Source organism: Meles meles, chromosome 11 (assembly GCF_922984935.1).
Source record: "Meles meles chromosome 11, mMelMel3.1 paternal haplotype, whole genome shotgun sequence".
NCBI lineage: Eukaryota > Metazoa > Chordata > Mammalia > Carnivora > Mustelidae > Meles > Meles meles.
Genome location: NC_060076.1, coordinates 83,210,864 through 83,224,399, shown reverse-complemented (window position 1 = coordinate 83,224,399; position 13,536 = coordinate 83,210,864). Strand labels below are relative to the sequence as shown.

Sequence of the window (13,536 nt, the reverse complement as noted above, 5' to 3'; positions counted from 1 at the left end):
CAGCAGGGACGACCAGTGGTCTGGGAGCACAGTGATGAAACTTTCCCATACTTTTTGAGATCCAAGAGTAGATTGTTACATACTTAGCTGACTAAATTTGGACACTGTGAGCCAGTTCTTGCTGCAGGCCTCTTCTTCTGAGATGTTACTTTCTCCCGGTTCTGAATCCAGCTGGTCATTTTGAGAGCAGGTGTCAACCTTTATGACCTGGAGAGAAAGACGATTGTTGGAACCCAGTAACATTAATCTGAAAACATTCTGAGTCATTAATGTGACTCATAGAGGTACTATGGTGAGTAGCAGTGGTTGTTAACATTGGCTGCACATTAGAATCAACTGGAAAGCTTTCAAAACTCCCATTAGTCAAGCTGGCAGGACACAAGCACCATGTGATTACTATTTGTGGTCATGACAGAACCAGGGTAGGGGGTAGCAGTCGTCAAACTTGACTGTGCAGCAGAATCAGTCAAAGATATGCTAAACCACAGACCACTGGGTCCCACCTCATAGATCCATGATTCATTCGCTCTAGAGGGAGAAAGAATTTGAAAGTCCAGTAAGTTCCCAAATAATGCTATCACTGTTGATAGAAGACTGTAATTTGAGAAACAATGGCATAGAGCAAAAAAATATAGGCTTGGATCCAAAAAGAACTTGTACTGGAATTCTAGGTCCATCACTTAGAAGTTATGTGAACTTGGGTAAATCACTTAATGTCTGTGAACCCCATTCCCTTTGTCATTAAAGTAACAGGTGGCCAACAATAATGGCTTCCATATGTACTAACCAGGACAGAGAAGAAATGTGATAAATTGACAAAATACCAAGCAATAAACAAGTACAAGTTATTAGTACCTAACCCTAGTTTCAACTTTTAGTTAAATTCTGGCCACTTTAACTATTGCAAAAAACAAATCCACTGAATTCATATTTCATAAGATTCCAACAACTCATACCATTTTCCCTGTAAAAAAGTCTTCTTTACAAACTAAATCTCTCCCTGCAGAAGGTAATTTTACATAATTGTCTTAATACTTCTTTCTTTGCTTCTGCTTCTCATTCTAAAAAGAGCTGAGGTGCTTTTAAAAATGCATCCACATCATCACTAGCCATCAGGGAGATTCAAATTAAAACAACATTGAGATACCACCTGACACCAGTTAGAATGGCCAAAATTAGCAAGACAGGAAACAACGTGTGTTGGAGAAGGTGTGGAAAAAGGGGAACCCTCTTACACTGTTGGTGGGAATGCAAGTTGGTGCAGCCACTTTGGAGAACAGTGTGGAGATTCCTCAAGAAATTAAAAATAGAGCTTCCCTATGACCCTGCATTTGCACTGCTGGGTATTTACCCGAAAGATACAGATGTAGTGAAAAGAAGAGCCATCTGTACCCCAATGTTTATAGCAGCAATGGCCACGGTGGCCAAACTGTGGAAAGAACCAAGATGCCCTTCAACGGACGAATGGATAAGGAAGATGTGGTCCATATACACGATAGAGCATTATGCCTCCATCAGAAAGGATGAATACCCAACTTTTGTAGCAACATGGACGGGACTGGAAGAGATTATGCCGAGTGAAATAAGTCAAGCAGAGAGAGTCAAGTATCATATGGTTTCACTTATTTGTGGAGCATAACAAAGAACATGGAGGACATGGGGAGATGCACAGGAGAAGGGAGTTGAGGGAAAATGGAAGGGGAGGTGAACCATGAGAGACTATGGGCTCTGAAAAACAACCTGAGGGTTTTGAAGGGGCAGGGGGTGGGAGGTTGGGGAACCAGGTGGTGGGTAATAGGGAGGGCACGTACTGCATGGAGCACTGAGTGTGGTGCAAAAACAATGAATACTGTTACACTGAAAATAAATTTTTTAAAAAATCCATCCAGATTACTGTACGGAAAAATGAAGCAGGGCATTAAGATCAGGAGAGACGAAGCCCTATGGAATTACTAACTCAGATCTAAAGCTTCCTGATAATAAATAAAAAGATTCACTAAATGAAAATGTGAGCATAACATATTAGAATTTGTGGGATATAGTTAACACAATGATTAGAGGGAATTTTATAGCACTAAATGCCTGTATTAGAAAAGAAGACAGTCTCAAATCAATGACTGAAGCTTCTATCTTAACAAACTAGAAAAAAAATAAAGCAAAATAAAACCAAATTGAACAAAAGAAATAATGAAGAGCAGAAATCAATAAAAGAGTATTCAGAGACAAATCAATAAAACCAAGAACTGGTTCTTTGAAAGATCAATAAGCAGATAAGCCAGTAGCCAAACTAATCATGAAACAGAGAAATGAAAATATAAAATATTAGGAATGAGAGAAGTGATGTCACTACAGACCCCATAGACAATAAGGGGATAAGAAAAAAACATTATAAAAACCAGATGCCAATAAATTCAACAAAAGTGAAATGGACAAATTCTTCAAAAAACACAAACAAAGCTCACTGAAGATGAATCAGATAATCTGAATATTCAGTCCTGCATCTATTACAGAAATGAATTTATAGCTAAAAACTTTCCCAAAAAGATAGTTTCATTGGTTAATTCTACCAAATAATAAGAATTGCAATGGTATCAGTTCTATACAAACTCACCTAGAAAACTGAAGAGGGAATACTTCCCAAGTCAGTCACTAAGCCCAGTATCACCCTGATACCAAAATCAGACAAAGACATTACAAGAGATCTATAGACAAATATTCCTCAAGAATACAGATGCAAGAAATCTTAGTAAGACTTCAGCAAAATAAATATAGCATACAAAAGAGATAATACATCGTGGTCAAGCAGGTTTCATTCTAACCAGGTTGAGTTAATATTTAAATAGTACTTCTACATTATAAAATAAATTATTATAATTAATCATATTAACATAGGAAAAAGGAAAAACCATCTGATTTTATCAGGAAGTGCAGAAGGAGCATTTGACAAATGCTAACCCCTATTAATGACAAAAATTCTCAGAAACTCGGTGTAGAAGGGAAGTTCTTTAACTTGATATAGGGCATCTACATAAAAAGCTACAGATAACATCAATTTACTGGTAAAAGTCTAAATGCTTTCTCCTCCTAAGAGCAGAGAAAAGGAAGCATATCTGCTTTTGCCACTTTTATTCAATATTACACTAGAGATTCTAGCCAGTGAAATAAGGCAAGAAAGATAAAATACACGTGGATTTGAAAGGTAAAAAGTAAATTTGAAAAGTGAAACTATCTTCGTGTGTAGATAACATGACCATTTATATAGAAAATTCTATAGAAGGAACAAAACCTACTCAAATAAATTAGCAAGTTTAGTAAGGTTGTAGTGTTAAAAACAATATTTTAGAAAAATATATTTCTATATATATATGAGCACCTGGGTAGCTCAGTTGGTTAAGCATCCGACTCTTGGTTTCAGCACAGGTCATGACCTCGGGGTCATGGATCAAACTGTGTTGGGCTCTGTGCTCAGCAGGGAGTGTGCTCGAAGATTCTCTCCCCCTCTCTCTCAAATAAATAATCTTTAAAGATTTTATTTATTTATTTGACAGACAGAGATCACAAGTAGGCAGAGAGGCAGGCAGAGAGAGAGGGGGAAGCAGGTTCCCCGCCAAACAGAGAGCCCTATTCAGGGCTCGATCCCAGGACCCTGGGATCATGACGTGAGCTGAAGGCAGAGGCTTGAATCCACTGAGCCACCCAGGTGCCCTTGAATAAATAATCTTTAAAACATATTTATTTCTATCTACCACCAACAAATAATCAGAAATTAATTTTTTATAATTACATTTATAATAAAATAAAAATATCAAATACTTAGGGAGACATTTTTAAAAACATGGGCAAGAACTGAACACTTTTGGCACCTGGGTGGCTCAGATGGTTAAGCATCTCTGCCTGTATCTCAGCTCATGATCCCAGATCACTGGGATCACTGGATCCCAGAACACTGGGATCAAGCCACGTGTTAGGCTCCCTGCTCAGCAAGGAGTCTGCTTCTTCCTCTCCCTCTGCCTCTCTCCCCTGCTCATGCGCGCGCTCTCTCTGTCTCAAATGAGTAAGAAATCTTAAAAAAAAAAGCAAAACTGTACACTGAAAACTACAAAATATTACTGAGTGAAATTGAGGAATATCTAAATTTATAGACACAGCATGCTCATGGACCAAAAACTTATTACTGTTAAGATCCCAACTGTCCCCAAGCGATTCCACTCACCCCAGCGGGCTTCTGTGTAAAAACTGTCCAGCTGATTCTAAATATATGTGGAAATGCAAAGAAACTAGAATAGCCAAAAAACAAGACAAAAAACAAACAAAAAAAAAACAACACACCACTTTGAAAAGGAAGAAAAACTCTGGCAGACCTACACCACATGATTTCAGTATTTAATATAAAATACAGTATTCAAGACAGTATGTTATTATCATAAAGACAGACATGCAGATAAATGGAACAGAACAGATCCAGAAATAGATCCGTCCATATTATGGATTCCGTGGTCAGTTAATTTTTGACAAAGATGTCAAGGCAACTCTATAGGAGAAAGACAACCTTTTTACCAGAAAATGGTAGGGAAAAAAATTGGTATTTGCATTCAAGGAAGGAACAGAGGGAGGGAGGAAGGAAGGAAGGAACAAAGAAATAAAGGGGTAGGGGGAGAAAAAGGAAAAGAAGGAGGGACTTCAATCCTTACCTATCTCCATCTATAAAAGTTAACTCAATATGGGTACTAGAACTAAATATAACAGCAAAAACTATGAAGCATCTCGAAGAAAAATGAGAGAAAAATCTCTGTGATCTTGGGTTTTGCATATTTTCTTAAATAGAATACAAAAAGCACAGACTTTAAAAAAAAAACCAAACCAAGAAGTGGACTTCATCAAAATAAAAAATGCATTCACTTCAAAGAACATTTATGAAAAGTAAAAGGCAAGCCACCAAGAGAAAATATTTGCAAAACATATATCCAACAATGGACTTAAATCTAGAAAAACTCTCACAACCTAATAAGACAACCCAATTTGTAAAAGTAGTGAAAATATTCAGACAGACAGGTCACCAAAAATGATATGTGGGTGACCCAAAAAAGCACATAAATGATACCTCCGAGCACTAGTCATTCCAGAAATGCAAATGAAATACCATGAGATCCCACTCCATACCCCCAGCTATGCTAAAGTTAAAAAGACCCAGCATACTAAGGGTTGGTGAGAACGTGGACCGCTGGAACGCTCATAAGCCACTCCTCATAAACTCGTGGGAATGTAAAATGGTACAGCCACTTTGAAAAGCAATTTGGAAGTATCTTCTAAAATTAAACAAATACTTACCATATGACTCTGACATGCTTACTACTAAATATTTACCAAAGAGAAACTGAAACATATGTCCACACAAAGACTTATGCACAAATGTTCATAACAGCTTTGTTTGGAATAGCCCAAAACTGAAAATAACACAAGTGTCCTTGAACATGTGAGCTGATAAATGAGCTGTGGCAGATCCTCTCTGATGACTCTTAAATTTATATCTTTACTCCTTCCAGTCCAGGGCCATCCTGTAGCGTGCCTGGCACCAGACACTACAGAGAAACCGAGCTAAGATGGCCGACTACCTCCATGGCCAACGACATAAAACACACTTACCGGCACCTGCAGTCCTTGTGTTTTCTTCTTTTTCTTTGACGACCTCTTATCCTTGATCAGCATTTTTGTTCTGATCCATGCTGACTGCCCTATCTCTGACGATCTTGAAAGATCTGTAAGGGAAAGGGTTAGCAAAAAAAAAAAAAGGTTTAAGCCTGCTCAGGGAGCCATTTCGTTCTACAGACGACTGAGAATGGGGAGAAAGAGGATACAGTCGAAGGTGGTCAGCTTTTTAAAAATAATAGCAATGCACAGAATTTAGTAATTTAAGAGTTTTTTTTAATTTTTTAATCTTTTAATACATACGCACTTAAAGATTATTTATTTATTTATTTATTTATTTATTTGATAGACAGCGATCACAAGTAGGCAGAGAGGCAGGCAGAGAGAGAGGAAGGGAAGCAGGCTCCCTGCCGAGCAGGGAGCCCGATGCAGGGCTCCATCCCAGGACGCTGGGATTAGGACCTGAGCCGAAAGCAGAGGCTTTAACCCACTGGGCCACCCAGGCACCCCTAAAATTTTTATTAACAAATAATGTATTATTTGCTTCAGGGTACAGGTCTGTGAATCATCAGTCTTACACAATTCACAGCGCTCACTACAGCACATGCCCTCCCCAATGTCTATCCCCCAGCCACCCTCTCCCTACCCCCTCCCTCTAGCAACCCTCAGTTTGTTTCCTGAGATTAAGAGTCTCTTATGGGTTGTCTCCCTCCCTGGTCCCACCTTGTTTCATTTTTAGTTTTTCAACAAACAAAAATGTTCACTTCTTACTTTTAATCTTAGAGATCTTCAGTTTCTCCTCCTTGTGGAATCTCAAACTATGGCTCCGAGTGAAGGGCCTATCTCTGCGGAAAGGACTGATCCAAAAGGACGGGTTTGGTTGCAGCCACCGTCCCGCATCTGAGCAGTCACTGCTGTGGGCCAAGCTTGATGAGTGGTGAGAGAGGGACCTAGCTCGGATCTGCCTCTGGCCTTGACCGCTCTCTGTAGAGTCGCTGTTACAAGTGGAGGCCAGGCAGGTCTGCCATTTTTTCCTGATGTTAAACACACCAGTTTCATCACCTTCGGAAAACGCCCAGTTCACGTATCCACCTCCAGTTCCCACGCTGTCGCCTTGGGAAGGGAGGGAGGTCACTTTCATTGGCGGAGACGTGCAAATCAAAGTGGGCAGAACTTGCTCCCCTTTGTCTTGTCTGGCTGGCGTCCGAGCGAATGACTCGTGCTTTGCCTCAGGTTTGGGCACAGAGTCCTGAGCTGAGACACCTGGGCTCGGCCAAGTCAGGCGAACAGGGACCTCGCTCTGGGCCACCTGTTCAGCCGCCAGCACATCTGCAGCAGCTTCCACGGATGGTCTGAACAGAGGTAAGTCCATTTGTGCAGGAAAAGGCACTTGCTTGAGGTAAGAAGGCACCAGGAGAAACTGGCCATGCTTTGGCTGTGCTTGCCTGTTAAGGGACACCCCAGAAGCCATGAAAGCGGTTCCTGTTTCTTGCTTTTCCTGCTCATCTCTTACATTCGAAGCCTCTCTCTGACTGTCTGTGATCTCGAGCAGGGGCCCCCTCTGCACTGTCGGGGTGTGCTGGCTTCTGGCCAGGCTCCGCAGCAAAGAAGGAGGCATGCTATAATACTGGTATTTCTTCTCCGCGGAGATCTCCAGGCTGCCTGGAACCCCGGCACAGATGACGTTGCTCCAGCTGTGTGGCAGTTTTCTGCACGTCGAATGCTTGCTGCTGGCCAGGAGAGCCTCATCCTCTTGTAAGGTGTCAACAGCAGAAAGGAATTTCAGGGTATCCACTGCCAGGGCAGAGAGATCCTGTAGGTGTCCCACTTGGCTGTCCAAGGACAGTAAAGAGTCCTTTATAAAACACACTTTTTCATTCATTTCTTTCATTTGGAAGTACATCTCTGTAACCCTAATGGTAAAGGGAGGAAGAAAACCAATGAGCACGTTAAGTCAGTGGGAACCTGCCTTGCTCTCTTCCCACCCTATTTCCACCCTTGGAAGGCTCCCTAGCCTCAGCTGCTTCCCCAAGCTGGGTGAGTCATCTTCTGTCTTCTCATCTCAGGTGATGTCACGCCCTCCTACAATTCCTGCTACCACTCCAATGAGGAAACCCTACGCATCTACTTTCCTAGCCCTTATTTCTCTCCAGCATTTCAGAACCGTGTGTCCAGCTTCCTGCTGGTTATCTCTCAAATATTCCATCCACCAGCCCTATTGTATTCATTAATACGTTCACTAATTCCCATGACAAATATCCAAAAATCTCCTACTGACAAACACCATGTTATTTTGGATAGGAAAAGGAGATCTTGAGGAAAAAGCCAGAATGAGAGGAACAGAATTAATCATCAAATATGTGATTAGAAAAAAAAATTAATAGATCTTAAAAAAAAAATCCAAGTCTACAGTTCAAAGAGGTTTCCCAAGCTTCACACAAAACCCATTTTAAGAGTCCTACATTCCAAGAAAGTCTGAGGCAAATTTTTACAATTATTTTGAATACTTTAACCCAGTATTACGATGCCCAGCCATTGATTTACACAAAAGCAACACAAGATATTTTCAGCTATGAAAGTCAAAAGTTAAATGTCAAGTAGAATCCAATTAAATATGGTAACTGACTTAGAGACAGAGAGAAGTAATGAAGGAAATGTTGGTTAATATTATCTGTGTATCTAATTATCTCTATATGGGGATGGGTTTCATTTTGTACCTCCCCTCAAAAGAGATATGTTGAAGTCCTAACCCCCAGTACTCCTAGATGAGGACCTTATTTGGAAACATGGTCTTTACAGAGATAATCAAGTTAAAGTGAGGTCATCAGGGTAGAATCTAAGCCGCTATGGGTGGTGTCCTTATAAAAGGGAAATTTGGACACCGGGAGAAGCCCACCCTACAACTTCAGTGATGCGTCTACAAGCCCAGGAACACCAGGGATTACCAGTACATGCCAGAAGCTAGAAAAGGCAAGGAAGGATTCTCCACTACAGCCGTTAGAGGAAGCATGGCCCTCCCAACTTCTTGATTTTGGACTTGTAACCTCCAGAACTCTGAGACAATAAATTTCTGTTGTTATAAGACACCCAATATTTGCTACATCATTAGGGCAGCCCTAGGAAAATAATACAGCTTTCTAAGCTTAACAAAATAATAAATTACAAAATATCTCATATTTGGTTTTATATAAAAACAAACTCATACCCATAAATAAAATATTTTAAAATAAACTGTAAGTTAGAAATTATTCTAACAAATGTGATGACGTGTTTGTATCCTTTAAAAAAAATCAAAAGCTTTTACAAACTGTTGGGACACCTGGGTGGCAAAGTTGGTTAAGCAGCTGCCTTTGGCTCAGGTCATGATTTCAGGGTCCTGAGATGGAGCCAGACACTGGGCTCCCTACTCAGTGGGGAGACTGCTTCTCCCTCTGCCCCTTCCCCCCACTTATGTACTCTCTCTCTAATAAAGGCATAAAATCTTTAGAGAAAGTTTTTACAAATTGTTACAGAAAAAAAATTACAAAGACTCCAAAGGATGGGAACAGATAATTCACAAAGATGAAACAAAAGAGATGAGGAAATATGGTAAAATATTCAATCCCATTAGGAATGCAGAGAAATGGAAATTAAAATGAGTTCATCTACATTGTAACAACATTTTTTTTTGCCTAGCAAATAATTAAAATAACTCAATGGCAACAAAGGTACACCACTGGGACATTCAATTAGGCAATGTATGCAAAGAGACTATGATTTCACTATGCTAAAATAGATATTCTTTACATTATGCAGTATTAGGCAGTCATTAAAAGTCATACTTACATTGTTGGGTTTTTTTTAAGATTTTATTTATTTATTTGACAGACAAAGATCACAAGTAGGCAGAGAAGCAGGCAGAGGAGGGGGGAAGCAGGCTCCCTGCCAAACAGAGAGCCCGATGCGGGGCTCGATCCCAGGACCCTGAGATCATGACCTGAGCTGAAGGCAGAGGCTTTAACCACTGAGCCACCCAGGTGCCCCCAAATCTGTATAATTTTAATTAAAAACATATGAAAGACTAAATGGGAAAAAGGAAATTTTCACAGTGTGCTCTGCCTTATGACATTTTTTTCTTTCTTTTCTTTCCCTGTTCTATTCTTTTATTTGGATAAGTGAGTATTTTGGCCGAATTCTCAACAAAAATTTTTGATAGGCAGAAATAAAGTAAAGGATTAAAAGAAAGGAAAAAAAAAAAAACCCAGCAAGGAAGGGAATCTCATCAACAGTTTCATGGCTGACATGACTAGAGGCAGAAATTAAAAATGATCCCTGGTCTCAGGTGGGGCCCGGAGGAAGCAGTGGTCGTACTCTGAGGATTTAGCATTTGGCTGCAGCAAGCGTTTCCCAAAACAGTGTGCGCTATCCCCCCCCCCCCCCCCCATAGAACGTATCCCATGTCACACGGATTAAGAAATCCTCCTCCTCTTTCTGGGAGCCTGGCAAAGACAGGAATCAAAGAACCAAAGGGGTGATACTTTCTGTGTTTATTATATGGGGGTGGGACCCTCTCTTTCTTCCTTCCGCTATAGAATTCAACTTCTGTACCTAAGCAGAGGGTTCATAAATGCTTCCTGACCTTCTGGAACCTGCACAACGAGAATGAGCAGAGATGATGAGGGGAAGAGCACAAAATATAGGTATATTCCCTTCCAAATATGCTTAATTAGAGCCTCTCCATTTAGTGCACTGTTTCATCTAATTCAAAAACAGAACAGTCTGAGCAGCAGTAATGAAGGCTCATTAAGTTCCATTAGCAGCCGCCGCCTCCAGCGGATACAATAGAAACCAGGAACTATTCACAGCAACAGGTAACGTGCGACAATACAGACCCGTCAGACAAATAACCTGGTCACCCTCACATCGGGTCTTCTTGCTTTCACAGGCATTTTTTTTTTCCCCTACAGCATATGACCCGCGAAACATATTTTAATTATATTCCTCAACCACCAACTCTATCAGCTTAATGTAGACGTTCAGTCATTCTGACATACAGAATCAATTCTTACAAGTTTAGGTTCCCCTGTGTGCGACCGGAGGGTGGAGCGCAGACCAGTACGGTTATTGTTTGACTGTGGGACTGTGGGTCTTTGGAGAAGATGTTTTAAAGTAAGATTGTAAGAAGTATCCTTGTAATCGTCATGATAATCACAATAGTCACTGAGGGCTCACTCTGTGCCGGCCATGCTACAAAGGCTCTGCCTTATTATTTTCATTTAATCTGTGTAACGACCCCATAATGGAGGCATTCCCATTACCCCTTTCATACAAGAGGTTAGGTCACATGGCCGGTCACGGGGCTGGGGATGGAGTGAGGCCTCGAACCCAGACAGTCTACCTCCACATCCAGTGGCATTAACCCTTGCCCTCGGGCACCGCTGAATAGCTCAGCAGGGATCTAGACAAAGCTCTCACCGGGGCCTTCGAGGTGTGGGAAGTGCTAAATGAGTTAGACTAACAGTTCCTGTGCTGGGGGGTGCTCACAAATGTTCCTCGATAAGGTTTCACAGCAAAACAATGACGGGACCTGCTCCCATGATGACTCTACTGAGTCACAGTGTGACTTGTTTAAAAATGTAGCATTTTCGGGGCGCCTGGGTGGCTCAGTGGGTTAAAGCCTCTGCCTTTGGCTCAGGTCATGATCCCAGGGTCCTGGGATCGAGCCCCACATCAGGCGCTCTGCTCAGCAGGGAGCCTGCTTCCCTCTCTCTCTCTGCCTGCTTGTGATCTCTGTCTGTCAAATAAATAAATAAAATCTTTAAAAAAAGATGTAGCATTTTCCAGGGGCACCTGGCTGGCTCAGCAGGTACAGCGTGCCACTCTTGAGCTCAGAGTTGTATGTCTGAGCCCCATGTTGGGTGTAGAGATGGTTTTAAGAAAATAAAATGCAGCATTTCCCAAATATAACGTGATTACAGGAAAATACCCTACTAACGCCTCGCTCCACAGAACAAAGACAGGGAAGTGCTGGCTAATATCGCTAGGGTCAAAAAGTAGCCAGGGTTCCCGAGAGAGGAAGACCTAGAACAGCCTGAGTACTCCTCTTTCTCTCGTCTCACAACTGACTTACTTCTGTAAGGATACAGGTGATCTCTTCCTCAGGGGAGGGGACCGCGCAAATCTCCTCATCTCCTTTCCCTTCCTCTTCAACTCGCTCAGCTGCCTCCGAGATCCCCCACGGCTCTGTTGTGAACCCCCCAGAGATGAGCTCCCGGAGGCTAACCGTGTAAATGGAAGGCTGGGGAGGCCACTCGAGCACGAGGGAAAAACTGATGGACGATGTTCTGAAGAATGACATGAGGGCTTCGTCATCGAATTCTAGAGCCAAGAACGCCTCCAGAATACTGTTCAGAAGCTACATACCCATCGCCCTTCTACGCCTCCCTCTACCCAAGGGAAACCTCTGGAGGAACAAAATGATAGACAAAGACTGATGGTGTTCGTCCCACCATCACCAACACCATTGCTGTTACTGGATTACTCATCCGTATATGTCTGGTCCTCCAGGTTTCACACCAGGTCCCTCTGACTCCGAACACGGTGCTTCCTAGTTGTCCTTCTCCTCTTCTGATCGATTGATCGATTGATCGATTCGGGCTCTTCCTCCCCGGGAGCCCTTCTTCCCTGCTCTGTTATGCAGGCTTTGGCACCCATCACCGTCCCACCCTCAGCCGGCTGAGTTTCCTCACCTTTCTTGCTTCCTGGGCCTCATTGCTTCCAATGTCGTGCCTTTCCTTTCTTACAAGGGTCAGACGACTCCCCAATTTCCTTGTCCAGCTCAGTCTTTGCCCAGGACTTCATAGCCTCACATCCAAGACTCTAGAAATCTCTGGCTAAATGTGTAACAGGAGCCCCGAGATCAACTCGAAGCTAAAACTCATTGCTTGTCCCCTTCCCCGTGTCTTTTGCACATTTTTTTTCTCTATCATGGCGGCGCCACTTTTCACCTAATTACCCCCGCTACAGGTCTGACAGTCTTCCTGGTCTCTACCCTCTCCCGTGGCCGCATGTCCATCCTTAACTCCCCTCATGAACTGCCCCCCCCTTTTTAAATATTTTATTTATTTGACAGAGAGAAATCACAACTAGGCAGAGAGGCAGGCAGAGAGAGAGGAGGAAGCAGGCTCCCCGCGGAGCAGAGACCCCGATGCGGGGCTCGATCCCAGGACCCTGAGATCATGACCTGATCCGAAGGCAGAGTCTTTAACCCACTGAGCCACCCAGGCGCCCCTGCCCCCCCCCCCCTTTTTTAAAGATTTTTATTTATTCCACAGACAGAAATCACAAGTCAGAGATTACAAGTAGGCAGAGAATGGGGCGCCTGGGTGGCTCAGTGGGTTAAAGCCTCTGCCTTCTGCTCAGGTCATGATCCCAGGGTCCTGGGATGGAGCCCCACACCGGGCTCTCTGCTCAGCAGGGAGCCTGCTTCCTCCTCTCTCTCTGTCTGCCTCTCTGCCTGCTTGTGATCTCTGTCTGTCAAATAAATAAATAAAATCTTAAAAAAAAACAAACAAGTAGACAGAGCAGCAGGCGGTGGGGGGGGAGGGGGGGAGCAGGCTCCCCTCTGAGCAGAGAGCCCAATGCAGGGCTCGATCCCAGGACCCTGGGACCATGACCTGAGCCAAAGGCAGAGGCTTTAACCCACTGAGCCACCCAGGCGCCCCTGAACTGCTCTTTCTAAACATGTCTTTACTCATCCCTTCTGCTATGGCCTGAATGTCGGTATCTCCCTGAAATTCCTAAATTGCCGTGCTAACCCTCAAAGGTGATGGGATTAGGAGGTGGGGCCTGTTGGAAGGTGTACAGGTCAGGACGACCCCTCATGAATGGGACTGGAGTCTTTATAAGAGA

General features: G+C 42.8%; 1 protein-coding gene across 10 annotated transcripts in view; it reads right to left on the bottom strand.

The window, feature by feature from the left end:
- The window catches only part of TRPM6 (transient receptor potential cation channel subfamily M member 6), a 165,920-nt gene that overhangs the window by 33,018 nt on the left and 119,366 nt on the right, over positions 1–13,536 (bottom strand). For 9 of the 10 annotated variants that reach the window (XR_006820706.1, XM_046022199.1, XM_046022196.1 and 6 more), the window contains 3 exons: positions 6,418–7,559; positions 5,644–5,756; positions 84–207 (listed from right to left, as the gene is read on the bottom strand). Coding sequence is in view for 9 of the 10 variants with exons in the window: in XM_046022199.1 (XP_045878155.1) it covers positions 84–207; positions 5,644–5,756; positions 6,418–7,559 (1,379 nt within the window). In the remaining variant the exon portion in view is untranslated. Of the gene's footprint in view, positions 1–83; positions 208–5,643; positions 5,757–6,417; positions 7,560–11,755; positions 12,687–13,536 lie in introns of those variants that run through there. The other variant, XM_046022205.1, reaches the window with a different exon arrangement.